This window comes from Neofelis nebulosa, chromosome 13 (genome assembly GCF_028018385.1).
Source record: "Neofelis nebulosa isolate mNeoNeb1 chromosome 13, mNeoNeb1.pri, whole genome shotgun sequence".
Lineage (NCBI taxonomy): Eukaryota > Metazoa > Chordata > Mammalia > Carnivora > Felidae > Neofelis > Neofelis nebulosa.
This window is the reverse complement of record NC_080794.1, coordinates 61646442-61674001: the sequence shown is the minus strand read 5'-3', so window position 1 is coordinate 61674001 and position 27560 is coordinate 61646442. Positions and strand designations below refer to the sequence as shown.

The 27560-nt window shown below is 47.5% G+C and overlaps 1 protein-coding gene across 6 annotated transcripts in view; it reads left to right on the top strand.

The window, feature by feature from the left end:
- Positions 1 to 326: 326 nt before the first annotated feature.
- The window catches only part of CRTAC1 (cartilage acidic protein 1), a 158920-nt gene continuing 131686 nt past the window's right edge, over positions 327 to 27560 (top strand). For 2 of the 6 annotated variants that reach the window (XM_058697354.1, XM_058697353.1), the window contains exons 1-2: positions 329 to 486; positions 18791 to 18990. In XM_058697354.1, the coding sequence (XP_058553337.1) occupies positions 463 to 486; positions 18791 to 18990 (224 nt within the window). In that variant the 5' untranslated portion in view covers positions 329 to 462. Of the gene's footprint in view, positions 487 to 18790; positions 18991 to 27560 lie in introns of all 6 variants that reach the window. The other 4 variants (XM_058697356.1, XM_058697355.1, XM_058697351.1 and 1 more) reach the window with 3 other exon arrangements.

The following is a 27560-nucleotide window of genomic DNA, read 5'->3' as shown; positions in this document are numbered from 1 at the left end:
GGTTACGCGACGCAGCCGCGGGGTGTGGGGGGCGCCCGCCCTCGCCGCCGCCTGCGCCGCCTGCGCCGCCGCCCACCCCAGCGCCCGCCGCGCCGCGCCGGCCCGGCCCGGCTGCCGGCTGCTGCCACCGCAATCCCCGCTCCTAAATCAGCGCGGGGAGGCTTCCCCTCCCCCCACCGGCTGCCCGGGCTCCCCGCGCCGCGATTGGCCGTGCGGGCGCCCCCCGCCCCGGGCCCCCCCCCGCTCCAGCTGCCGCGCCATTGGCTGCGGGTCTCCGCCAGCCTTTACATAAGCCCGGGCGCGCTCGAGTGGAGTTGTATAAAGCGAGCGAGCGGTGGCGGGGCGGGAGGCTCGAGGCCAGCCCGGGACCGGGGCTGGGAGCTGGAAGGCGGCGGCGGCGGCGGAGGCAGTGAGTGCCCGCGCTCCGACGCCCCCAGGCGGTGGGGCTGAGAGAGCCCCAAGATGGCTCCGAGCGCTGACCTCGGCGTGAGTACCCGCTCCCATGCCCCCACTCCCTAAGGCGGAGAAAGTTTCTCCCGCTCTGCGCGCCCCTCCCGACTACGCCCGCAGGGGTGGCGGGGATGCCGCCGGGGAACCGGGAAAACGGACACCGCCACTGAAGGCGGCGGCTGTGTGTCCAACTTGCGCAGGACTCGACCGGCGCGCCGAGCCTCCCCCGCGGGCTGGGGGCGAGGCGGGCGCGGGGCTGGAGGTGGAGGAGAGGTGGAAGCGGGGGTGTGCGGAAGACAGCCCACTCAGCTGGCAGGGAAGGTGTTGGGGGCGCCCTGGAGGTCAGCCGTTTGGGGAGGGGGCACTGGGGCTGCCAGGGGGGCGGAGCAGGTGAGGAAGGATGTGCTGGGGGTATTTGGGAGTCACCCGGCTGGGCTCAGCTCCGAGCCGGGGAAGCTACTGGCCTCGACCAGTAGTAGTAGCTCACCCACTACGCTGCTAGGATGGGGAAGAGCCCCGGGGAGCCTGTGCTTCTTCCCCGGGGAAGCCGAGCTCCTAGGCACAGCGCTCCGTGGCCGAGAGCTCCAGGAGCCAGCCCCGCGAGCAGCGTAGCTGCCAGCTGCCTTTGCTGGACCGAGGTGTGGTCTCCTCGCTCGCAGCCTGTTTCAGGCAAACCAGCTTCAGGCATTCCAGGGGGGAACGGGGGTCTTCCTCGGCACTTGGGGGCACATGGAGGCTTTGATGGGGCAGCAGGCCAGACTTGGGGGCATGCCCAACAATGCAGCTCGCTTCTTCGCAGTACATACAGTAGTTGAGAACCCTGCTTAGTCCCGTTTCTGCAAAAACCAACTCAAGAGTCCAAAGTCATCCCAGCCTGGATGGGAGCCTCCCAGAGTGGTCGGGAAAGGCTCCTGAGGTTGGAGGGGGGTGGGGGCGCTCCCCTTCCTCAGGGAATGACTAATGAATATTGCTGGCGCCTGTGGTGGAGTGTGCACCTAGTGTGGCTCCTGTGCGTCCCAGGAGGTGCTTCTGCTCTCCAGGCAGGGCACGTTCTCGAGTCACACTTGAGATGTCTTCTGGGATGGGTGCAGGACTTCCCAAGTGAAGCCGGGTGGAAAAGAAGGGGAAAAGGTTCCAAGAATGGGGGACAGCTCTGTAGTGCCGCCTTGAATTTGGGGAACTCACGTGGGGAGACAAATGCTGCTGATGGGAGATTTTTTTACCCTGATGCCTTGGGGCTGGACATACCCAAGACTGAACCAGAGTGAATTCAGAGTCTTGCTGTACGTCACTCTTGGCCCTGAGGAAGGGGATGATGGAGGATGGAAAAGTGGGAACATGGTAGTTCTTCCAATATACCTTTTGAGGAAGCATTTTCTCTCTCTCTGGCTTAAGAACATCATTCTGGCAGCAGGTCCCAAAGTCAATTTGAGAAGCAATGAAGGGGGTTTAGGGTCTTGAGGCTGGCGCAGTGGACCACAATTAGAATATTCTGGTTTCCAGTTGGCACTGATGGACTCTGGAGAAGGTCAAAGGCATGCTCCTCAGTTGGGGTATATCCTTCACCTGTATACCATTCCTGAACATGAGTGGGTGTTTTGAACTCCTAGAGGAGCTGCTTCAACCTGGAGATCTTTTAGGGGGGTTATCAGTCCATAACCCCAGACCCAGCTCCATTCTCTGCCTGCAGTCAACGTTTTCTGCTACATTTCCCAACACCTTCTCTCCAATGTGGATTTGTGCAGCGAAATACCTGCTTGTTGCTCTTTCTTCCCTTCTCTCCATCTGGGTTGCACCTGGTGTTCTGAACCCTGATGTTTATTTTGTGGCATCTTGATGTTTGCTTAAGATGTCCCATCCTGCACAGGTTGCCTGTAAATGTGTGGACCAATAGTCTGTGTAATTCTAGGGAGTGAAACATACGCTGTTGTGGAGAGAGGACCAGGGACCACAAAGGCAGTACTATGAAAGTGCTTATGACAGTCTCCTGTTCTCAATCTTCCTTGCTGCCTGCTGAAGCGATCAGGGTTAAAGGTGAAGCAGGCTCCTTGGTGTCCAGTAGGGGGCGCCAAAGGCACCCAGGTCAAGACTTTCCCACTTCTTGCTGTTCACTGACCATGGTTAACTAAACCTCTAAGCAAGCCGAGACCACAGCCCCCAACCCTCACCTTCATGATTGAAGCCCTTCTACCACAGGCTTCCTGGACATCAGGTGGTCCTGTCATCTCAGGTGCAATGGGGCAGATGCACGTACAACATTCCAAGGACAGAGAGCTAGTACTCAGCCCCACCTGCTCTCTGAGATCATTCCTTTGTGCTTGGTTCTGGTGTGTCCTTTGAACTTGTTAGCAGCTCCTGGAGTCCAAGAGCATTAGGGCTAGAAGGGAGGATCCTTGAAGAGCATCTAGTCCAACCTCATCCCATCCCCAGCACTCACATGCATACTTAATTTACAGATGAGAAAGCTGAAGCCCAGTGAAGGCGAGTGTCTGGTCCAAGGTCACAATGGCTCTTTGATGGAAGACACTGGATGAGGTTTCAGGATTTCCAGTTCTCTGCTCAGAGCTGTTTCTACTCTGTGACCTGCTTCCTCCCTTTTTACTATGGAGATGGACGTGTGTTCTTGGCACACTAGGTACTCGTAGCTGCTGACATCGGTCAATTAACAAAATTAGTAAATTTGGGGAAATTGCCTTCAAATCAATTATTCAGAGTGAGGAGCAGATAAAGTTCTTGTAATGTACATATGCAGGTAATAGAAATTCCTAATGGTTTTTTTCCCTTTCGTCCATTATCTTATCTCATTATTCCAAGCAGTCTTTTAGGCAGAGACAAAGCAGCTCCAGTTCTCCGTCCATGCATGTAGGAATCAGAAGTGCCCAGTGCCTCTCTGTGGCCTTGAAACCCAAGTCAAAGCTCTTCCTTTCTTTCACAAAGGCGTGCTGGAGTAGGGTCTCCCTGTCCTGCATCATACCACTGCCGCTGACACCTCCATTACTCAGATACTGGGTGGAGTGGAGAGTTCCCAACAGTTATTTGCCCATTTCCCCATCTTTGCTGCTCCCAGCTCAAGGTCAGAGTGCTAGGATGTTCTATTTTTGCAAAATCCTCGTATTAGGGCTTCTTGGGTGACCTGGAAGATGCTACCATTTCCACTGCCCTTTTTCTGTTCTGTAAGTCTGACTGTCGACATCTGAGCTGGGCCCCAGGAAGGAGGTTTGCTGAGTAGCCTGTGGGCCGCCCCTTCATTTCCTCTCCCCACCCCGTTCCTTTGCACACTGCATGGAGCTCCTCTGGGTTCCTCCCAGAGCCTCAGCAGACTTGGTGGCGACCCTCAGAAGGAACTAGTGCCTGCCAAGCCCCAGAATTCTGAGAGCCAGATCCTCTTCTGTCCCTAAAGCTCACCCAAGGGATGCTTGTTGCCAGGGAAGATGCTTGAGTTTCCTCTTCTCCTCCAGGCTCACAGGCAAGTTGGGTCTTAGTCTTCAAGGGGGGAGGGAGGTAGTAAGATTACGTGGACCACCAGACAGCAACAGCCCCTCCTTTAAGAAGTGGGGTTCTGAGAGACCGTGCTTGAGATCCACGCCAGCTCCCAGCTCTAACTGAAGAAATGTGCCTGCATTCCCAAGGCTTGGTCTAGTCTGGATAAGGAGAAGAATATAATTACGTAAAATATGGCGGTAGCATAGGATCTCTAGATTTTGGTTTAATGGAGGAGAGGACATAGAGTTTGAGAAGTGGCATTAGACCCTGAGAAATCAAGAAGCCACTCGTTTCGCGAGCCCCACTGGATGGCTGACCCTTACCTTACTCTCATTGGGAAGGCAATCCGTGGAGTAGAAAGGACACAGGCTTAGGATCTGGCTCCCGCACTTACTGGCTTAGAGACTTGGGACAAGCTGCTTAACCTCTGCATGCCTCAGTTTCCTCCTCTGCAAAATGGTGAAGATGGCAGCCCTGTGATGAGGGTAGGATAGACAGTGAAGAGCAAGGAAGATGGTCTCTAACATGCCTCTGCCCTCAGTAAGACATAAAAAGGTATTCAGCTGGAAGGGGATATTGTTGTGGGATCACTGGGAACCACACCGAGGCCTCCTTTTCCAAGCAAGCGGGGCCGAGTGTCCAGGTTTGCATATCAGCCCTCTGCTCACAGCAACATCTGGGCTGATGGACAAGGCCTTCCTGGCAGGGCTCCCTCCTTGCCTTCTTCCTTCCCCCACCTTGGGGCTTCGTTTGGGGGTTCTGCCATACTTGGGGAAAAGAAATTTTACAGGTCCCAGGATAATTCTGAATGTGATGAAGGGCCCTGAGCTATTGATTCCTAAGGAAGGATCTTTGTGCTGGGAGAAGCCTTCCCCGAGCCCAGTGATTTAAGAGTGCTGACAAATCTGTGCTCACCGAGCCTCCTGCAGGCTGCAGATACAGGCTTCCAGGCCAGCCGGGGCTCTGCGAGGGATTTCTGGGGAGCCTGGCTGGTTGCTTAGGGGACATAAACCTGTGAACTCTCCTTAGGAAAAAGTATGAAATCAATTGGCTTATTATCACAACCAACACACCCTGGACCACTTAGGGCAGTTAAGAAATGAGAAGCAGCAAAGGACTTGGAGGCTGTATTTGAAAACCATACAGAAAGGTGTGAAGGGTTTGGGGACAGGAAGTTCACACTGAACCACTCGTGATCTTGACCTTATTGAAGCTCTTCGGCACTGACTCGGGGGCCTACTTTGCCTCCCAGACATTTGGCAGTATCTGGAGATACTGGTTGTCACCACTGGGCTAGAGAGTGCTACTACCATCCAATGGGTAGAGGCCAGGGATGAGGCCAAATATCCTATAATGCATAGGACAGCCCCCCAACAAAAAAATCGGCCTAAAATGTCAGCAATGCCAAGCTGCGGAACCTGGACTGGAGCAGTGCCACACAGAATCGTAGCATGCTAGAAATGGGAGGAATTTCAGATGCGTTCTCATCCCGCTCTCCCATTTCACAGTTGAGAACACTAAGATCTAGAGAGGTAAAAAAAAACTAGCAAGGGTCCTACAGCAAGCGGGTGGCCATGCTGGTCTGGAACTCAGATCTGCTGTTTGCTGAGACCAACTTACAGACTCTCTCAAAGATGTTGTGAAGATTCACTGTGAGCTGTGAAAACACTTAGAAAATTATAAAGAGACTATTATTAATATTGCTATTATTAAGAATTTGGGAGTTTGGAAAGTTCTATTTCTGACTGTGCCACTGACTCATTGTGTAACATTGGGCGCATCATTCCCCCACCCCCAGGCCTCTCTGAGTGTGTGTGTGTGTGTGGATGGCGGGTGGTCTTAGCAAATGGTAAGTACATCATAATCATTATCTTTAGAGAAAAGTACAAAGATTTGCCCTTCAAAAACCCTAGGCACTTAAAAAGGAGAAGATAAAAATTTTCCTTGAAAGACATCATGTTGACTTCGTAAGAAGCAAAACGTTTTCTTCTTGGAAAAATTCCAGTACCCTGGCCCTGTAAGTTGGTTCCAGCCCAGGAAATCTGATCAACATCCGGAGGACAAACTGATAGCTCCACAAATGACAAGCGATTGGATTTGTCCCCTCTCCCTCCGGGAGGGAGGAGGTGGGAACTTCTTCACCCTTTCCTGCTCAACCCTCTTGGCACAGGGAAGTTCTGCAAAGAACTTCACTGGAGGGTTGAGAAGGCGTGTCATTAATTAGTAAAACCTTGTTTACTTAACAGACAAATTCTTAAAGATCTCTTCCAAGGGACGTTTTGACATATTACTTTAATTAGCCACAGAAGAATTGCAAGTACAGAGAGTGTATAAAATGACCCTTCCTGTTGTTTCTAGTTACTGTTATCTTTGTTTGCACCCAACAAGTACAGTGACAAGGTCATGGGAATCACCGCTGAGCTCAAGGTGTCCCGTTGACCAAGGGAGAGACTGTGGGGACTTCCACCCTAACAGCAGCCTCCACCTGCCTGGAGAGCAGCCCCCAAGTGGAGCTTCCTCCCTCGGCATCCCTTCCCTGCCTTCCTTTGATGTCTTCTTTGTAAGGACCTGTTGTGCCAGGTGAATCCTGACTCAGCTGTCTGGGTAGGAAACAAGCCTGGGAGCCCCATCCCCACCTAAATGGGGAGAAAAGCTCCTTCAAGATTGATAGGAGCGGCCTCGGTTGGTGTTTTTCACTGAAGGCCCATCTCTGGTCTCGCTCTCTGTGCACTGAGGATTGGAGGTAGGCAGTCACTTGAGTCTCTCCTTAGAGGACCAAGGTTACACTCTGGTCAATCCCTATAATCAGAGGAGCTAAGCAGACAGGCCCTTTCCGTCACCTACAGATTCGTTGTCTAAGTGACGTCGCATTCCCTTTCATCCTGGTCTCTAAGAACAGACTTTCTTGGAAATCGTAATCATGCACCTCTCCTCTGAGAAGCTATGTATGTCCAAGGAGGCTTTTGCAAGTGGGGACACAAGAGTCCCTGAGAAGGAGAAATACTGCCTCGTAAGCAATGTCAAGGCAGGCACTGTGTCTTTTGTTCTTAGCCATAATAACCTCAGTGCCTGGCATGGTGCTTGGCACATGGAAGAACTCCGTGGCTGCTTGAATAAATAAGTGAATGTGGGTGGCTGTTCTGGGGCAGAGGTGACTCTTGGTATGAAAGCGGATCTCCAAACTGGCCAGTCTTCCTTCTGGCTCCTTCTTCCCAGAGGGCTCTAGGGACCTCAAGGTCCCACTGCTCAAGCAGGGGTTGAGGAGTTCAGGCAGGGCCCACCCTACAAGGTGGTGGCAGGCTCTGAGCCTTGGGCAAGGCTGAGTTTCTCCTCCTCTTTACCATCCTCCACGCGCTCACTCCCCTTCCCTCCACCTTCCCACCAGGCTGCTGCAGGGAAGCTCAGTGTAAGTATGACTTTGCTTTCAGCTGATAGAATAAATGAGAATTTGGATTTCCACTGAAGACAGACTAGGGAGGGAATCACTGCTTCACCAAAAGATTCCCAGGGGCATGCTTCTAAATAGCAAGGTCCACTAATGCATTTTAAGTGATTTAGGAAAAAAACAAAAAAACAAAAATCCCTGACCCGTAGACTCTTAGGCCTGGAAAAGAAGTCTGGAGGTCGTCCAGTGCCATGCCACTGCCCTGCCCCAGGACGCCAGTCCCCTCTGTGAAACTTTTCAGAAGCTCACTCACTTTTCAGAAGCACAGCCTGCCCGTCCTGAACACTGCTGCCCCAAATCTAAATCGCTCTTTCTCATTAAAAACACTTTTTTTTTTTAAATAAAATGCAAGTCTGATCATGTCTTAGCCAACGCCAAACCCTCTCCCATTGTATGACTCCAGGCTCCTGACCTTGCAGGCTCCACAGGCCACAGCTGCTGCCTCCACCTTTTCCCACACCCTGCACTCCACACCCCCGACCCTGCATTCCAGCAACAACTGCCTTTGCCTAGTGCACACAAGCCTTGATCTGTAAATCCACCTGGAATGCAGCTCCCTTGGAATCTCAGTTTTCCTTCCTTCCTTCTACCTGCCCTTCCTACCCGCCTCCCTAGACAACTCCTCCTCTTACAGGCTGCAGCTGCACGTTGTACCTGTTGGTGCTCTGAGCTTATCCCTCCGAATTGTGCCTCACCCCTGCTCAACTATAAGCTCCTGGAGGTCAGGAGCCATGCCTTAGCTGTCATTTCTGACCTGGCCCGTGGGCATCTACTGTTTGAGCATGCATGTGTATGTATATGTCAGTAAATGGAGGGGTCCTGTGTGTGGAAGGCAGTGCTGAAGAAGCCAAAGAACTCCACCAGCCTCCCTAGACAAATGAGTCACAGAAAGAAGCCTATCTATCTCTTGAAGTCTGACAGTCCCCAGGCATTCCATTCAACTTTGGCAACTACTTCTGGAAGGGGAGTACCTGGTGGGCCTGGGCTCCACCTCCTGAACTGCATTCCTTCATTCAACATTTGTTAGCAGTAGTAATAGTGTGATTGCTGTTACCGTCACCTGCCATGTACGGACTTTGTGTTTGCCAGGCACTGTGCTCAGCACTTAACAGGCATTATCTCATTTCATTTCCCGTTTCACAGACCAGGGAGTCTAAGCAATTAACAATACTTCTGAGGCACCTGCTGTGTGCCCTGTGCGTAAGGCTGGGAGCCTCCATTTGTCCTCTCACTTTCGGTAACCCCGTTTCATTAGCCTGCTAGTCTCTGTGGCACCTCCTAGCCTGGGTCCCCTGAGTTTTCCTCTGGCTTTTCTGGAGCAGGACCAAGTCTGCTTCCTATCCGTGAGTGCAGCTGCAGGCAGCATGTGGTGTTTTCCCCAGGTAGAGGGAAAGAGAAGGAAACCTTATATTTTCTGGGTGCTGGGGAAGATGCATAGGACTTGGTGGCCCCTCAGGTGGGGGGCGGCGGTGGGGGGGCAGATTCCGAAAGTCTAGCATTTGGCAATGCAGAAGATGAGGACAGAGACAAGGTGGAGAGACACCCATGACTGAGGCCTCAGAACATATCCTCCGTGGGGCAAGGCCTTTATTTTGTTTTCCGTTGTCTTCCCAGTGTTGGGCATAGTGCCTGATACGGTGTGGGTGTGTGGGAATATGGAACGAATAAATGAGTGAGTGACTGAGGGGCACCTCCAGCTTTCTCTCCCACTTGGGCACAGTATTTGCTTCCCAGCTGGCATCTCAGCTTCCAGCTGCACCCTCCCATGGCTTCCTCCACACCCCACTGCTACACTGGGCTTTCTAACACACCACCCCCAGCTGGGTGGCTCCCTAACCCACTCTGGCTAGTACTGCTCATGAGACCGCCTCTCTTTTCCAGCCTCCTCAGCCACCCTCCTTCCCAAAGATTGCCCTGCCCCATCCTGTGCTCCAGCCACACAGAGCCTCATTGCACAGCACAAGCCTGCTTGTCCACGCCTCATGCCGGCCCCTCAGCCCGGGACACTTTCTCCACCTTCTCCCCTTGGCCAACTCACCACTGCCTCTCTCTTGGGCCCCCCTGCCACCGCAGCCAATGGTGCTTGCTCCTTCCACTGCGTTCCCATCTCACTTGGTTTAAGACAAGTTTGGTATAGTGAGAGAAGGTGTCTGTCTAGTGTAGTGTCCAGAATACCAATTCTGGAGCCGGTGTGCTTAGACACAAAATCTGGCTCCACTACGTACTAGCTTTGTGACCTTAAGCAGGTTACTTAACCTCGCTATGCCTTTGTTTCCTCATCTGTGAAATGGGGTCAGCAGCAACACCTACCTCACAAGGTTACTATGAGGATTGAATGAGATCATCTGGGCGAAGGTTTAGAGTAGTGCCTGGCACCTAGTCAGTAGTTAGGTAAGTGTTAATATTACTAGCCGTTCCTCATGTGGTACTTGTTATGCGAAATTGCAGTGGAGATCTGTTTGCCTGGTGTACAGAGTCCCATGAATTAAGCTAAAGAGAGATGTGATCAGTTCGGAGATTAGAAACAGAGCTCTGACAGGCATGTGGAAGTGGGGGAGCTGAGAGGAAGGGGGTAGTTAGTATTGCCACTGTTCGGGTGAAAGACAGAGGAGCCGATCTCCAGCAGTGGGGGTGGAAAGAACGAGCAGTTTTGAGAAATATCCATGGAGCAGCATGGACGTGGTGATCCAGCAGGTGTGAGGAATGAGGAAGAAGCAAGAACCAATTATGGCACCGCATTTCCAACCGGAATGACAGTGTTGAGGTTGGAAGGGGCCCAATGAAGAGCATCCCCCTTCCTTACTCAGGTTCAGAACCAACTGAGAGAGAGAAGGGGGAAGGAAGAAGGGAGGAGAGAGGCAAGCCTCAGGCAGAGATTAGAATGCCACGGTCACTACAGATACCGCTGTTTGGAAGGCCAGGCTTCAGAGTGGGGTCTGTGGGGCACCTCACTGTGGCCCTCCCTGAGGGTGGGGGAAGGACTGAGCCTGCCTGACCCACCTCAGCACTGGGCAGAGAGCAGCCTCTGCAGGGAGGCAGGTCCATAAAGGGCTCTCCTGCCCAGTTCTTGCACACTGACCGGTCTGTGAGTCCCTGCTCAGGCCCTCAGGAGGAGGAGTTGGGGGGAGAAAGGAGGCTGGGAATGCTGCACCAGCACTGGAGGTTCTCAGTCGCACCCTGTTGGTGATTTGGGCTGGACACTTCTTTGTTGTGGGGGCGGTCCTGTGCACCCTAGGAAGTTTGGCAGCAGCCCTGGCCTCTACCCACTAGATGCCAGTGGCACCGCCCTTCCCTGGTCTGACAACCAAAAATATCCCCAGACATTGACAGATACTCCAGGGAGCAGGTGGGGAAGCAAAATTGCCCCCAGTTGAGAACCCTTGCTCTAGGCAAGTGGAAGGTCTTCTGGATGGAAACTTCCGGACTGGGAAATTAATGCTTCCTCCCAACTCATGATCAGGGGATTGGGGCCTTTAAATAGGCAGTGCTAGGGGCGCCTGGGTGGCTCAGTCAGTTAAGTGTCTGACTTCGGCCCATGAGTCATGATCTTACAGTTCATGGGTTCAAGCCCTGCGTTGGGCTCTGTGCTGACAGCTCAGAGCCTGGAGCCTGCTTTGGATTCTGTGTCTCCCTTGCTCTCTGCCCCTCCCCCACTAGTACTTTGTCTCAAAAATGAATTAAAAAGTTACAAATAAGTAAATAAATAGACAGTTCTAGAAGGCCAGGAAGGCCAGGGTGGCTTAACAGCCGGGTCCTCCACACCTTTGGGTCTGCTCTCTGCTCCTTCTCTCCTTCCTCTCCTGTCTGCTACCTCCTTAACATCTTTAACTTGTGGCTACAGCACCTACAGCACCCTATCTGTGTGGAAGCACTCCAGCCCCCCCCCCCCCCCCGCCGAGCTAAGTTAGGTTTCTCTTTGTGTGTCCTCCTCCATGCCACCCTTCACCCTGTACTGCAAATGTTGACTTCCTCCCTGTGACCTTAGTGCTGCCAAGCAGAATCCCAGGCTCATCGCGGGTCCACAGGGAGTGTCGCTATGGGTAAATAAACCAAGACGGCTTCTGTTGCCTCTTCTCCAAAGATGCCCTAGTTCCAAGCCCTCCTCCGTGGGACTCTGCATAGATCTGGTGGCCCAGCCTGCACAGGGCACAGTGACCCCGCAGCTGTCTTTCTCTCTGGAGCCTCTGCCCTCTTACAGTGTCTGGAAAGGGTCTGGGCTCCCTGCTCATCTCTAACATCCGAAGCATCCAGAGCTCTTTTGTAGAGTGAGACTCTGCCCTCCTACAATGTCTGGAAAGGGTCTGTGCTCTCTGCCCATTCCCAACATCTGAAGCATTCCGGGCTCTTCTTTTGTGAGATCTCGGGGTGGTGCCCTTGGCTCTTTCGATAATTGCTAAAGAACTGCTTGCCCTGAAAATTGTCCTGGAAGCCTCTCCCCACAGCTGCCTGACCCCACATCCGAGATCTAGGTTGCTTGGTTACCAGTTTTCAGACCCAATTGAGGAAAGTCCCAAGGCCGCAGAAAACTGAGTTTGGCTGCATGTGACCCCCAGCCAATGTCTAAGGACGATCTAACCTAACACTATCCGTGTGAAAGGAAGGGAAACGAGCGGTGAGCAGCGCTGCCCTGCCTGGCCCCCGGCAGGTGCTCACTCACTCACCTAACCCTTGAAACCTTGGTGTGGCATATGATTCCCACCTCACAGATGAGGACACTGAAGATCTGAACAATTAAGGAACATGCCCCAGGTCCTAGTTTGTGGGGCGGGGCGGGTGTTGAGATCCAAATCCAGGTTCCTGACTCCAGGCTTTGGGTTTTTCTTTCCCTCTTTTTATCCCGCTGAGGATTGCTCAAGAAGTTTGCTTAGAGAGCTTTTTTTTTTTTTTTTAATTATTATTACAAAGCAATTCTTCTCACTGTCTGAAACACAAGTTCTGCGATCTCTTGCCCTTGTTAAGACAGACCCCTCTCTGCCCCTGCCCGCTCCTCCCCTGCAGGCGCAGCCCATGTTCCTTATCTAGCTAGGTACAGGTACCCTGGCCCCACTCCCCGGCCTGCCCAAGCTTTGCCTTTTCGAGTCAGCCTCGCCTCCTCCAGGCTGCTCTGCCCCTACGTCCACCCTTTGCACTTACACGCTTAACCTACCGCTCGGCACCACTCAGTGCTCGAATACATAGTAGGCACTTAATACCCGAGCATTCAAGAAAACAAAAAAATTCAGTTCAACCTACTTTTTAATTCTATTTTTAACTTCTCCACGCTCTCCCACAAGATTCAGATGTTCACAGTGGTGTGACAGGAGGTTTCCCAAGTCAGGCATGTAAAATGTGAGGTCACTCCGGGTGCCTGCTGTGCCGCGGCTTCAGGCAGTCCCATCCCGCTCGGCTTTCCTCCCCAAACTCCGCGTCTCACGTCTTCCTTTGACATTCTCTAGCTAAGCAGGCTTTCTTAGATACTTCAACAAGCTGCTGACGAATTTTGGTAGCAGAAACATTTTTCACTTTAAATCAGATTGTAGCTTACACTCCCGGATATCTGAGGACCATGCGCCTGGGGCAGTGGTTCTCAGCCCAGGCTGCCCATCAACATCATCTGGGGAGCTTCTAAAAATATACACCACCCAAGCCCCACCTCAGACCGATGTAATCAGAACTGGGTGAAGGAGCTGGGCCACTGTGTGTTTCTAAACACTGCCCAGGTGATTCTGTTGGCCAGCTAGGGTTTAGAACCGTTGGTCTAGAGCCTTGCTACTAAAAGCGAAGTCTGCAGACCAGCAGCAGAGGCATCCTGTGACATTTTGTTAGAGTGCAGAAACTCGGGCCCCACCCCAGACCTACCAAATCAGAATCTGCATTTTACCAAGATCTTCAGGTGATCTGTAAGCACGTTACAGTTTAAGAAGCATTGCTTTCGGGAAAGAACAGTTTTTAAATAAGTGTTTGACAAGTTGCAAGCCATTTCTGCCGGTTCACATTATCATTTGGACATATTCCTTCCTTTGTACATTTAACAAATAATAATTGAGCACCTACTAGTACCAGGCACTATGATGGTTTTTAAGAACACATTGGCATGCATCTCTGTCTTTTTTTTTTAATATTTTTTTTTAACACTTATTTATTTTTGAGACAGAGAGAGACAAAGCATGAATGGGGGAGGGTCAGAGAGAGGGAGACACAGAATCTGAAACAGGCTCCAGGCTCTGAGCTGTCAGCACAGAGCCCGACGCGGGGCTCGAACTCACGGACCGCAAGATCATGACCTGAGCCGAAGTCGGCCACTTAACCGACTGAGCCACCCAGGCGCCCCATGCATCTCTATCTTGCCTGCAAATTCCTGCCCATACCCCATTTTCTGTAAGCCTTTGATGGTAGCTATCTCTTTTGTCCTTGACCTGACCCCCCCTCCAGTTCCAACCCTTCCCCTCTTCTCACTTTTTTGCAAAAACTGGAGTCAGAATCCTTCTTTGTCACTCCATATCAAGTGTGGTAATTTAACTTCGAGCTGAAGACAGCCTGTACTTTGAGCGTATAACGATAAACTGAGCCTGCAGCCCTGTGGATTGCATAACCCTCCCTTGATTTCAGCTCCTTACATCTGGAGACAGAGGAGAAGGTTCTGGAACTAATCTCGTACCTTCACTGTAGTGTATACCCTGGTTTCTGGCCTGGGAGCTGTGGGATAGCTGTTCCTCGCTATTCAACGTGCAGTTTGTAGACTGGAGCCATTGACGTCACCTGGGAACTTGTCAGAACTAGAGAATGTTGGACCCTACTACAGGTCTACCGAGTCAGAATCTGCATTTTAACAAACCCCCAGATGATTCGTATGCACATTAAAGTTGGAGAAGTACTGAAGCACTCGTATAGAACAGCGTTTCTTAAATTTTGCGACATATTATGATCACATGGGAGCTTTTAAAACTCTGATGCCCCTGCTGCAGCCGGTGCGAGTTAAGTGGGAATCTCTTGGTATGAGACCAGACATCTATATTTTTTTATTGTGCTAACATATATCGAGAGAACATAAAGTTTGCCACTTTAGCCATTTTTTTTTTAATTTTTTTTTCAACGTTTTTTATTTATTTTTGGGACAGAGAGAGACAGAGCATGAACGGGGGAGGGGCAGAGAGAGAGGGAGACACAGAATCGGAAACAGGCTCCAGGCTCCGAGCCATCAGCCCAGAGCCTGACGCGGGGCTCGAACTCACGGACCGCGAGATCGTGACCTGGCTGAAGTCGGACGCTTAACCGACTGCGCCACCCAGGCGCCCCTAGCCATTTTTAAGTGTACAGGTCAGTGACACTGAGTGCGTTCACATTGTTGTGCAACATCACTATCATCCGTCTCTAAATTTGTCATCTTCCCAAACTGAAACTCTGTATCCATTAAACACGAACTCCCCGTTTCTCCTCTCCCCACCAAGCCCTGGCGGCCAGCATCCTATTTTCTGTGTCTGTGAACGTGACTACCCTGGGTACTGCATCTGAGTGGAATTATAGATTATGTATCCTTGTGACTGGCTTACTCCACTTAGCATAATGTCTTTGCAGTTTATCCATGTTGTAGCATGTGTCAGAATTCTCTTCCTTTCCAAAGGTTCTAGTATTCCATTCTATGTATAGACCACATTTTGTTTCCCCATTTGGACTCTTGGGCTGCTTCCATCTTTTGGCTATTGTGAATAATGCTGCTGTGAACATGGGTGTAGAAATATCTGTCTGAGTCCCCTCTTTTAGTTCTTTCCAGTGTAAACTCAGAAGTGGGATTGCCGGATCACATGGCAATGTTGGGGCTTTTTTTGAGGCACTGCTACATAGCAGTTTTCCGCAGTAGCTGTACCGTTTTACATTCCCACCAGCCATACACAAAGGTCTTACTCCTCCACATCTTCACGAACGATTGCCATTTTCCATCTTTTTTGTTTTTTTGGTTGTTTTTTTTTTTTTTACTATAACCATCCTAATGGTATGAGTGGTCTCTTATTGTAGTTTTGATTTGCATTTCCTTAATGGTTACTGATGTTGAGTGTCTTTTCACATATTAATTGGCCATTTGTATATCTCTTCTTTGGAGCAGTGTCTATTCAAGTCCCTTACCCATTTTTAATTGGGTTGTTTTTTTGTTGTTGAGTTGTAGGAACTCTTTATATATTCTGGATATTAATCCCTTATCAGATGTATGATTTGCAAATATTTTCTCCTGTTTGGCGGGTCACTTTTTTGCTCTGTTGATAGTGTCCTTTGATGTGCTGAAGTTTTAAATTTTGAGGTAATCCATTTTATCTGCATTTCCTTTTGTTGTGTGTACTTTTGGTGTCATGTCCAAGAAATCATTGTTGGACAACAGTATTTTTTAAAAACTCCCCCAGTGATTCTAGTATACAGCTACAGCTAAGCAGTGTTTTCTCAAACTTTAACGTGCATTTGTGTCACCTAAAGTCTTATTAAAATGCATATTCTGGGGGTGCCAGGGTGGCTCAGTCAGTTAAGCATCTGACTTTGGCTCAGGTCATGACCTCATGGTTCATGAGTTTGAGCCCCACGTCCAGCTCTGTGCTGTCAGCCAGAGCCTGGAGCCTACTTCAGATTCTGTGTCTCCCTCTCTCTCTGCCCTCCCCTGCTCACACACTCTCTCTCTCAAAAATAAATTAACATTAAAAAAATTTTTAATAAAAACTAAAAAATAATAAAATGCATATTCTGACTTATTAGGTCTGGCGTGGGGCCCAAGATCCTGCATGTTAACAAACTCCTGGCTGATGTTGATGCTGGTCTGGCGAGCAGTCTGTGTAGCCATGGTTTAGAGGAGCACTTCAGGGATTTCTTTCATGTGAGCCCTGAGAGTAGAAGGAGATATTTTCCAGACCTTTTCCTGAGTTTCTTCATGATAAAGTGCGTGTTCTCCCTGCACCATGGGGGAGGCTGTCCACTGCAGGGTGATTTCAGATTCCAATCAGATGGCTGATTCCTCTCTGGCCTTGGCCCCTGTGGGTGAACTACTGTAGAATCCTGCCAAAAGCTGTTTTGTTCAAAATATGTTCAATATGCTCAGAAAAGAAAATCACACAGGTTGGTCTGAAATTTTTGGAAGGAGCTAGGGAGAAAAACTACTGAAGGTCTGCTTCTAAAAAAAAAAAAAAAATCCTTTAATTCATCATAGAATTTTAGAGCTGGGAAGCACCTTTAGAGTCTATTCCAAACCTTCATTTTGGAGAAGAAAGCTGGGACCCAACAAGGCTGTGACTTGTTCAAGGTCACCAAGCAAAATAGAGGTCAACCCATAAGTGTATTACTTCTTTTTAGTCTTGCTTTAGGGTATTTATCTGGAAATGGTTAACACAGAGTAGCTACCTCTTTCATATGGCTCCTTTAATTAAAAGTTCACCTTTTCACAGAAAAGGTAAAAATCAACAGGCTGGATCAGGCTTCTTGCCCCTCGTGGCCTTCATTAGAAAATTTCTACCAGTTGCTTGTATTACCCTAATAGGGGTACCTGCCTCCCTGGTGGCAGTGACCCAAATTGCAGGAATGGTGCCCAGGAGGGACTACCTAGCTCCTAGAAGGTATACCCAATGCCACTTTCTCTTCTGTGTCCATTGAAAACCTTGTAATCTGATCACAGTACTCTTTCAATCCACTACCAATCAATTGGATCTGGCTCTCAGGTTGAAACTCATTTGCTGTCCCTATAATAGAGGTCATACCTTGAAAAGACCAGTGACCTTCAGATCCACCCTACATTTCAGCATGTCTACACTGGTTATTAAATACTCTTTAGCTTCTCATTTTTACCACCAGCTGCTCATTAATCCAATTATAAGTTTCCTTCATCCAACCAAACTTCCTGCCGAGTGGCAGAACTCTCACAGTGATGCATTTGCCTTCAGTGATTAGACAGCCCAGTAGAAGATACTGTCTTGTTCAGACATCTCTGTAATTTAGACTTGACCTCACTCTGACAGTGCAACACCCAACATGTGCCCTGTGAACAGGCTCCAAGAGCCTCCTTCCCAGGAAGGCTCACTGAGATTAGTTTCTGCCCTGCAGTTGGAGCCCTGCCCCCTGGGTCTCTCCCCGGCCTCACCAGCAAGGCATGAGAGAGGCTTCTGAATCATGTTTGACTGTGAAGGCAGTGCCTGGGCCCCTCATTTGAGTTTCTGGGTCCTGAACTGAGGCAGGCTCATTTGCTGGCAGGAGTGTCTGTCTCCTTATGGGGAGCCAGCCTCCCCATCTTCTTCATTAAGACCTCAGCCTCACTCGGCCTTGTTCTCAGCTGCCAGACGCACCAGCATGCCAGCAGGAAAAGTTCCATCAAGAAGGGGTCTGCTGCCTTCTGAAGGCAGGAAGGCCCCACTTTGCCTGCAAGACCGGACCTACAGCCTTCATGGGACTTGTTCCAGGAGGGCCTTTAGAACACTCTGAGTTCTGATTCCAGGCCTCCAGGCAGAGTCTCAGGGTGGTGCCATCTGTAGCTCACACAAAGAGGGGGTGGAGTCCTTCTACCTCCTTGGCCGTTCTCATCAGTCTCCTGGGTGCATGTCACCAGCTCCCATGGCCCCAGGCTGCTCGGCAACACCCTGAGTTATGTTAGAGATATAATAATGAATTATACAATGGATTATACATAATTAATTTATAATAAAACACGCACACAATGGTTTAATTTCTCCAAGTGAATGATGTACCACCCGCCAGATCCTGCTGGAATACATTCCCTAACTGACTGCTTCCTGATCTGGAGATGATGGCCAGCTGCCCTAGGGAGGGACCTTGGCCAGAGGAACCTGCCAAGTCTCAGACTCACTCCAGGCTACCTCTGGAGTATCTCCCATAGAAGGATAATCCTTCACTGCCTCTATTGTTGTTCTAGACCAGGGTACTCATGGGGGCTCGCTCCACACCTGGACTATTTGAAAGTGGTTATTTTGTACATTCCCCCAATCTTTCTTTCAGAGTATGGGAGATGCTTATATATTTATACTCGACCATTCCTTCCTTCCTTCACTCACTCAACAAGTGTGTATTGAGTGCCTATTATGTGCCAGCCCCTGTCCTTGGCTCGATGCCAGCGAGTTAGCAAAGCACAAAGATTCTTGCCCTGGTGGAGCTTACATTCTAGCAGAGGGAGACAGATGATAAATAGTAACCACAATGAATAAGTAAATTACACAGTATGTTACACAGTGAAAGGTGCTAAGAGAAAGATAAAGCAGAGCAGGATAAGTATGATCAGGGGTGATGCAGGCAGGCTGCAGTTTTAAACATGGTAGTTAGGGCAGGTCTTAGGGGAAAGTGGCAGCCTAGGAATTGCCAAGCCCTCCGTAAACAGGGGGGAAAGGTACTTATGTGCCTACTCCGGGCTGTTTGGTTATCAGAACTTGCAGTAACATTCGTAACTTTTGGTTTCAGGTGTTCAGGATGTTATTGTTCCTGCTGCTGCTGCGGTTTCTGCCCCCCATTGAGGGGTCCCAGCGTGCTGAACCCATGTTCACTGCAGTCACCAGCTCGGTCCTGCCCCCTGACTATGACAGCAACCCCACCCAGCTCAACTATGGTGTGGCAGTCACCGATGTGGACCATGATGGAGATTTTGAGATCGTTGTGGCAGGGTAAGTGCCTCCTACCCTGAGTCTGACAGGTGTATTAGTCAGCTTTTGCTGTGATAAGGCTGAGTAACAACCACCAAAAGCCAGTGGCTTGCAACAACACATATTCCCACCCATAGGTCTCAGCTGGGCTCAGCTGGGGCTCTAGTATGCCATGTCCTTACCTTTTTGCTATAGCGGGGAGAAGATGGAGCATGGATGGTTTTTCAGAAAGAGAATTTGAATACTCTGCTTCAAGGCATTCTCTTCATGTTTTTAAACTTCCTTAGTTATACAAGCATTACTTCCTTACCAGTGTAGACATCCCTACATAGGAGTGGCTTAAAGGTGACAATTATGATAGATTGGGATGCTCAAAGCTGCCTTTGCACAGTATCTTCCATAAGACCAAGAAAACATTAATTGTCCACTTCAAAGAAGCGAGGAAGATGGGAATTCAGGGTAGCTAAACATCCTCTAAAGCGTGCCTTGGTGCCCACTGTTCCCTTCTCTTCTGAGAAGCAACATTGCGTAGAAAGACAAGCATGTGATTTAGAGTCCAAATAGCTTGAGCTCATGCCCTAGATCTACAGCTTTCTAGTTGCATGACCTTAAGTCAATCCCTTACTCACTGAGATTCAGGTGTATCAGCTGGAGAAAGGGGAATAATCATAATGCTTTCTTGTCTTGAAGCCTCAATAGGGTATTGCATGTACCAGTGCATTGTCAATTCTGCCAGTAACCATGGATAGTTGTTATTTATGGATCTCTAATACATTCCAGGCACTGTGCTAAGCCTTTTTCAGAGGCATTGTTTTATTTAATCCTCCTGACAACACTATGAAGTACATATACAAGGAAAGGAAATTAGATGGTAAGCCACCTGCCCTAGTCAATGAAACAAGATGTGGATGGGTCAGGATTCGAACCCCTGGGCTTCCTAACTCTAAAGCTGCTGAACTACAGTTGTGCAAAGTTTTGTCATCACTTCAAAAATCAGCCGACCAGTGAAAACACAAGGGCATGTCAGCGTCATTCTGGGAGGCCTGAGCTTTTATGGCAGCACTGAAAAAAGTCACTGGCAGGTAACATTATTTGTAGCAGTTGCATGTAACAGTAGAAAGCACTGACCTTGGAATTGGAAGACCTGGTTTTAATTCTAACAATACCACTCAATAGTTGCGAACTTCATGTAAGTTACTTAGCTATGTGGTGCCTGCTTTCCTCATCTGTATAAGGTGCCTATTGAAGTCTACCCCCACCTACCACCCAGGGCAGTCGTGAGGATCAGGGGTGATGATGTATAGAAAAGACACTTTGTAAAGCACACTTCTTCTTCCATTTATTCATATCTTCTACCCTGTGAAGAGTAGAAGGTACCTGATTCTAGACCCTCCTAGAAGTCTGGATAAGTGCACCATCCAGTGGAACTTTCTGTGATGACATAGATGTTCTGTGTTGGTGCTGTCCAATATGGTGTCCATTAGCCACATGGGACTGTTGAGCACTTGAAATGTGGCTACTGTGACTGAGGAACTGAATTTTTAATTTTATGTCATTTAAACTAAATAGCCACATTTAAATTAGCACGGTTCTGGGTCTTAAGAAGGAAAAACTAAAGAGCAGAGTGTGCTAGAAAAAGGCAAGTCAGAAGTGATTGTCGTGACCCTGTTGCCTGAGTGACCTGAGTAGGGTGGGGCCAAGCAGCTTGTCTGCATTCAGTGCTGTGACGGTCCAGTGTCTCTCTGAATCAGGGAGCAGCCCACCTCATCAAATCATTCCTCCCAGAGCCATGAGTCTCTGGTTAAATGACTTCGATGCATTTCTGAAACGTTCTAGTTGGCTCTGCCTCCTGTTAGGTGACACCAGCCTCCCCTGGTAGACCCTGGGAGTGACAGAGGATGGTGGGACAACCATCCTTCCCTCCTGCTGGACCCTCCACAAGTTGCTGCTGTGGGCATGCCCTCCCTTCACCTTGGACGCTGGCTTCAAGTGCAGCTCTCCATCACACCCATCCTTTGACGTGCATGGGTTGTACTGCGTCTCCTGAACGTGCAGCTTCATTCTTTCCAAGTGCTGGGCACTCATTTCATCTTCCCTTTCAATGAAGTCCCTCTCTCTCTCTCAAGAAACCCCAGGAATTTGCTTCTGTGTCCTCTGTGGTGGGGAGGCTAGACCGTCGTTTGTAGTCAGCTTAGAGTAAACCTTGTCTAGCTTGCTGCTTCCTGTGGGTCCTATATAGCACTTGGGAGTCATCCTCTGAAAACAAAGCCCACACCATCCCGACTCTTCATCCTGAATCAGCCAGAGATCAGGGAAAGACTGTTCTCTTTAATCCCAGGGGAGGGTTGAGCCAGGTGGGCCCTGTCTGAGAAAGCTTGGGCTGCTGAGTGTTCTTCTGAAAGATGATATTGCCCACCCCCAGCAAAGGAGAAGGCTTGCATGGAGGACAGGATGGTGAAATTGGGCAGCCTCCCAGCTCCAGGTCAGGCCTTTTTTGTGGCTGTTGTGAAGCATTGTGAATTCTCAGAGCATCAGAAAGACACATTCTAATTTAAGTACCAAATACATTCCAAAGACAAATATAACTTTTTATTATCTTCAGCGTAGGATGATTTGTCACTGTCTTCTTCTTTGGACTGGATAACCAAGGGTTGACTATGCAGACATATTTAAATCAGGACCTTGGGAGGTCATTTGGTCCACCCCTTGCCTTCCAATAAGGCCACACCTATAGTTCTTGGAGGCTCTATTTATTTAAAGCCTTCCAAGAGAACATGTGCGATCTTTTTGTAATCTAGCTCAATTATTTATGTCAAGAATCTGTTCGACAAATCTGAATCCCTCATATTAGAGTTTAATAAGCCATGTCTTTTAACTTTTGTTTTGCTCTTGCCTTTGAAGATATAAACCAAGTGGTCACCATCCTTTCAAATAAAAGACAGCTAGGATCACTGCTCTGACTTTCATTCTCTGTGGACATGCCACATTTCTGGCTTTGACTCTTATTCTATTTCATCTATTCTGTACCCATAATTAACTCTGTTTCCTTCTCTATTTGATTGTAGACTCTGTTTAAGAATCATGCTGCAAGAGTTGAAATTTCAAAAAATTAAATGTGAATGCCTTTACCTGGGGCACCTGCGGTCCAGTTCATGACAGGCCCGCTCTGTATTATCTTATAGACCTTTCCACTAGCTGGTCCCTGAAGGCATTTACGTTTGCGACCCCAGGGATAATGGCTAGCTCTTCAGTTTATAAGGCGCCCTGTACCTGAACTTGTCTTAGATTTGTTGACCTTGTAGTGTGTCTGACTGGAGCCCTGTTGCTTTGAGTATTTACTCTTTGAATAGGTTTGTTTTGTTTTGCTTTTTTGGTATCCTCGTTCTGGGTATTGATGGTATTGATTTTGAGCATGTTGCTGGTGAGTTTGTGTTGTGTTTCAGTTTCTTGAGTTAATTGTGATGGAAGGCGTGTGTGCGTGCATCTGACTCTGGGAGGAGCAGAAAATGACCGCCCTTTGTTCTGCGGGGATGGGGGAGGGAAGGGGCTGGCTCTGCTCCTCTGCCACAGCTGGGCGAGTGCCTCTGCATATGGAGGGCTTATCTGCTCACCGGCAGGTGCTGATTGCGGTCTCTACACACAGTCTCCTCCCTGCGGGGTGAGGGGGGGATTTGATCACCCCCGGAGACATCCGCACACGCACAGACCATTGAGGGTCTTCAGGACTCATTCCCTGGGTAAGTAAAAAGCTCAGTAGCTTCCCCTTTCCTCAGTGGAACTAAATACCAAATCTACAGTCTCACATCGTCTAGAAAGGAATTCCTGTTGGTGTCAATCTTGCACAATTCCTTTAGAGCAGCTTTTGTTTCCTGGGATATCCCCAGAGGTCTGAGATAACCCCCCTACCCTTTCAGTTTCCAAGAGAAGTTTTGCTCAAATGGAAAGATCATAGTGGTTGTAAAGTTTGAATCACGATTTAGATCAGTTTTTCTACACAGAGCATTCATTTGATAAAACCTTAACACATTCTTCACACTTGGAAGGGTTTCATTTAAAGGGATGCTACATATCATAAAGCAGTGTTTCATTTTGTCCTTAATTTTGCAACTGTGTAAGAAAACTTTTTAATTTACTAAAGTTAATTGAATTATTTAAAAGGCAAACCGTATTCAATTACCAGATTAATCATAATCATATAGGAGATATTTTTGCCATTATAAATAATAAGAACAATGATAAAGAATGAGATATTTATCTATGATTTAACCAAAGCAATATTTATGCATTTTATTGTAAGTATATATAGATGCGTGCAGCATATATAGATATATATCATGTGTATGATAGATGGTAGATAGATAGGTAGATGTAGTATCCACATAAATATGTGTAGATACCGTAGTCTATGTGTATATATACATGTACACTTTTAACAAAATAGGAAAAAGAGTTTTGAACTTTCTGTCCTAATTGTTGCTTTGTAAAAACATTTTAATGGATTTGATCATCAGTTTTGACAACTTTAAAACATTAGGTTATTTCATTCAGTTCAGTTTATCTTTCTCTTTTAATTTAAAATATATCTTACAATTTGATAACATGTACCTGTGTTTTGTTACCAAAAAATTCACACAATATAGGTGAAAGTAAAAATTCATCTTTAGCAACCCCTGCTCCAAGCACATGCCAGTCCTCTCCCAGAATAACAGTTGTCTTGAGTTTGGTGTTTGTACTTCGAGAAATTTCTATGTTACATATATGTTCGTAAGTTACAATTATATCATTTTTGGAAGAGCCAAACAGATATGTATTGTTCCAAAACTTGCTTTTTTCACTGTACAGTATATTTATTGTTCATACATATAGATCTAGCTTATTTTTTTAAGTTGTTTAGTGTGGATATACCACATCTGTTTTCCTACCCCTCAAGTGACATTTAAGCTGTCCCTAATCCGTGACCACTGCAAACAACACTGTACTGTACATCCTTAGCCACATGTGCAAATATTTCTCTGGGATAGATACCAAGAAGCAGAGATGCTATGTAGTTTTTGGATCTTAATCAATATTGCCAAACTATTTCCAATCTCAATCTTTTTCTACTTATTCATAGCCTAGAAATAAAAAGTAAAATTGGGGATTATTGAATTCAACAGCTATTCAAGCCCTTACTATGTATACAGCCCACATAGGCTCCAGGGTCTGAACTTAATCAATTTAGATCTAATAGTTCCCAGAAGGAAAAATAGGCCTATTCTACATCTGGAAAAGGAGCTGCTGCTGTTAAAAACCGGATTGAGGAACTTCAATACTTTCTGATTCAAACTGCTAAGAGGACTTCCTCTAAAGCCTTGTCTGCAAAAATATATTTCTTAAATGGTTCACCCTTAACCTCAAGATTCATTGTCGCTGGTATCATGGGAGAATGATTGTGGGGTGCCGGCTCTTCTGCTCTGGTTAAGCATGGACTACCCCTGATTTTGAATGCTAATAAGACATGAACTGGAGCAGGAACCAGGGCTTTTAAACCCATTTTTAAGACTTTTCTAAAAAGGTTACTCAGCAGTGCATGGCAGGTTTTCCAGAGATGGCTTTTTGCTGTATCTGAACTTCCTCTCCCCAGAAGCAGTGGGCAAAAATTCCACCCTATACACCAAGTCATACACTCTCCTGACAGCCTGAAGGTCTGAAGCCCCTTCGCAGTTACCCTGGCTACCCGCCCCCCTCCCCTGCAGAGGGAGGTGACAGAAGGTGTGGTAGGCAGAATAATAGCTTTCCAAAGATGTTGTGTCCTAATCCCCACAACCAATGAATATGTTACCTTACATGGCAAAAAGGACTGTGCAGATGTGATTAAGACCTTGAGATAGTGAGATTATCCTAGATTATCCAAGTGAGCCCAATGTAATCACAGGGTCCTTTAAAGTGGAAAAAGGGAAGCAGAAGAGGAGGTCATAGTGTTGTGATGTGAGAAAGACTTAAACTTACCATTCCTGGCTTTGAGGATGGAGGGAGGGGGTCACAGGTCAAGGAATATGGGTAGGCTTTAGAAGCTAGAGAAGGTAAGGAGATAGATTTACCCCTAGAGCTTCTAGAAGGGAATGTAGTCCTACCAACATGTTGATCTCAACACAGACCAGTGATGTACTTCTAACATACAGAAGTGTAAGATAATCAGTTTGCATTGTTTTATGCTGCTAAGTTTGTGGTGAGTTGTTACAGCGTCAATAGGAAACTAATACATCAGATGCTTGGTGTGATTTTTCGGAGAGGAGATGGCCATCACCTCAGAGAATTTTACTAGTATTATTTTAACAATTTCATAGCAATAAAATAAATACACCACCCTCAAGCATAGTATTTAAAAGAGTAAAAGAAGTTTACCACTAACGAAAGTATGATTTTTAATCAATGACAATCCCTTGTCTTAGGAACATGTGCGATTTTAGGAAGAATCCCTAAAAAGCACACTTTGTTCCTTAGTGATCAATCACCTTAATTCACCAGGCAGTTCACTGTTTGACAGCTGGTGCCTTGGATGGTTGGAGGTGGGGAGAGGGATTCAGAGCTTTCAAAGATCTCATTGCCCAGTGGTGGGACAACACACTCAAACTGGGTGAGGTCAGAGGCGACTTGCACCCCTAGAGAGACGCAAGCATTCCAGGTTCCAGGAGGTCAGCAAGAGGTTGGCCAGGGCAGAGAGCACTTCCAGGTGAGAATCACAAAGGCCTTGGAGGGGGCATACGGGTGGCATCTGAAGGACAGATAGCATGCCAGTCCATGTAACGAGGGGGCAATGTCCTCTCCAGGTCAAAGACAGCTTTAGGCTTACTTGGATTCTGTTGTTTGTTTGTTTTAAAAGTAATTTTTTTAAAAAAAGCATTTTAACAAAAAACTGATTTTCACATAGTGAAGAATATTTATAAAAAGCCATTCCAAAATAGTAATATCATTAAGACCCTAAAATTGCCTCTGCTGAAAAAGGCAAAGCTACTTTTAGTAGTCTGAGTTTTTCATCCATTCAGAAAGTGGATGTATGCCCTGTCTCCAGTCACTTGAAGTCTCTCCTCTCCTGTCTTCTAAGTGGTGGGCTGGGTGGAAGGCCTTCCTCACACCACTCCAGCCTCCAGATGTCACAGGCACAGGGCAGGCTGGAGGGGCAGCCGAGCCTCCCCACCCTTACACCCCTACAGCAGCAAGGGCGCTGCTCTCTCCCTCCTCCCCCTCCCCCAAACACATCTACACTTCTCTTTGCCATTTTCACTCCCAGCATCACTTCTGCTCTGGGGAGCCTGTCTGACCCCTGCCTCCCTCTCGCATTTTTCCTCACCCCTTCTCCCCATTGCAACTGACCTGGTGAGTCATGTTCTTTCAAGAATGCTATGGTTATAACTTGATCTTCCCTCTGAAGAAGTAGTTAGTTTTGAGGTGCCGATACCTAGGAAAACATTCAATGATGTGAAAAGCTAAAATAGTCGCCAGTTGGGATTTTTGCCATGCCCTCCCCTTGTTTACCCTCAGCTGTTTTGCAGAGGGAAGTTATGAAGGGGCAGGGCGAACAACCTGCGTCTTGTATTTTGCTTACAGCATCTCATTTTAAATCATCACAGCAATCCACATGACATGTAGTATTTAACTGAGCCTCTGTCACACATTTTTTTTTTCACATTTTAGCATCACTAAAATTGGGATGTGACCTACAATTGGCAGCTTGCAGTAGATTGGAAGTTTTTTCTTTCCTAGAGATACATACAATAATGGTGAGTCTTATCACTGATGACACCTTAGATTTGATGAAAGCACTGTAGATAGTATTGTCTCATTTTGCACATGAGGAAACTGAGGCCCAGAGATCTGCTGAAAGTTATAGAGATGGTGAAAGATGAACTATTATTCTACATCTGCCCACGAAATTAAATGTGTTAATTATGTTGTTCAAATCATAATCTTTATTAATATTTTTTGCTCATTAACAACTGAGAGGCTTGGTTTGAAATCTCCTACTGCAGTAGTCCATTTCTTTCCGTAGCTCTGTGTTGCTTTATGTTGAGTCCATTTTATTAGGAGTAGTTTTAGAATTCTTTTTTTATTATTCAGATATAATTGACGCATAAGTTTCAGGTTTACAACATAATGACTCAATATTTGTATGTATTGCAAAATGATGACCACAATAAATCTTAAAAATTCATATATTTTGCTGGTGAATGGAGACATTATTATGAAGTGACCCCATCTATTCCTAACTATGCTTTTGGCCTAATATTATTATTATGCCCTCTAACATTTTATATTAGTTATAATATTAATATAGTTATAATTATTACATATAATAATATATTATAATTAATATAGCTAATATTATGACTATTCCATCTTTCTTTTTGTTAGTGTTTTCCAGGAACATCTTTTTTCATTGATTCATTTTGTTAGTGTTTTCCAGGAACATCTTTTTTCATTTCATTCATCTTTTACTTTGAACTTTCCAAAATCCTTATGTTTTAGGTGTGTTTCTTGTGTGCAGCATATATATAGCTTAAGTTTCTTTTTTTCAACTTTTTTTTTTTTTTTTTTTTTTTATTTATTTTTGG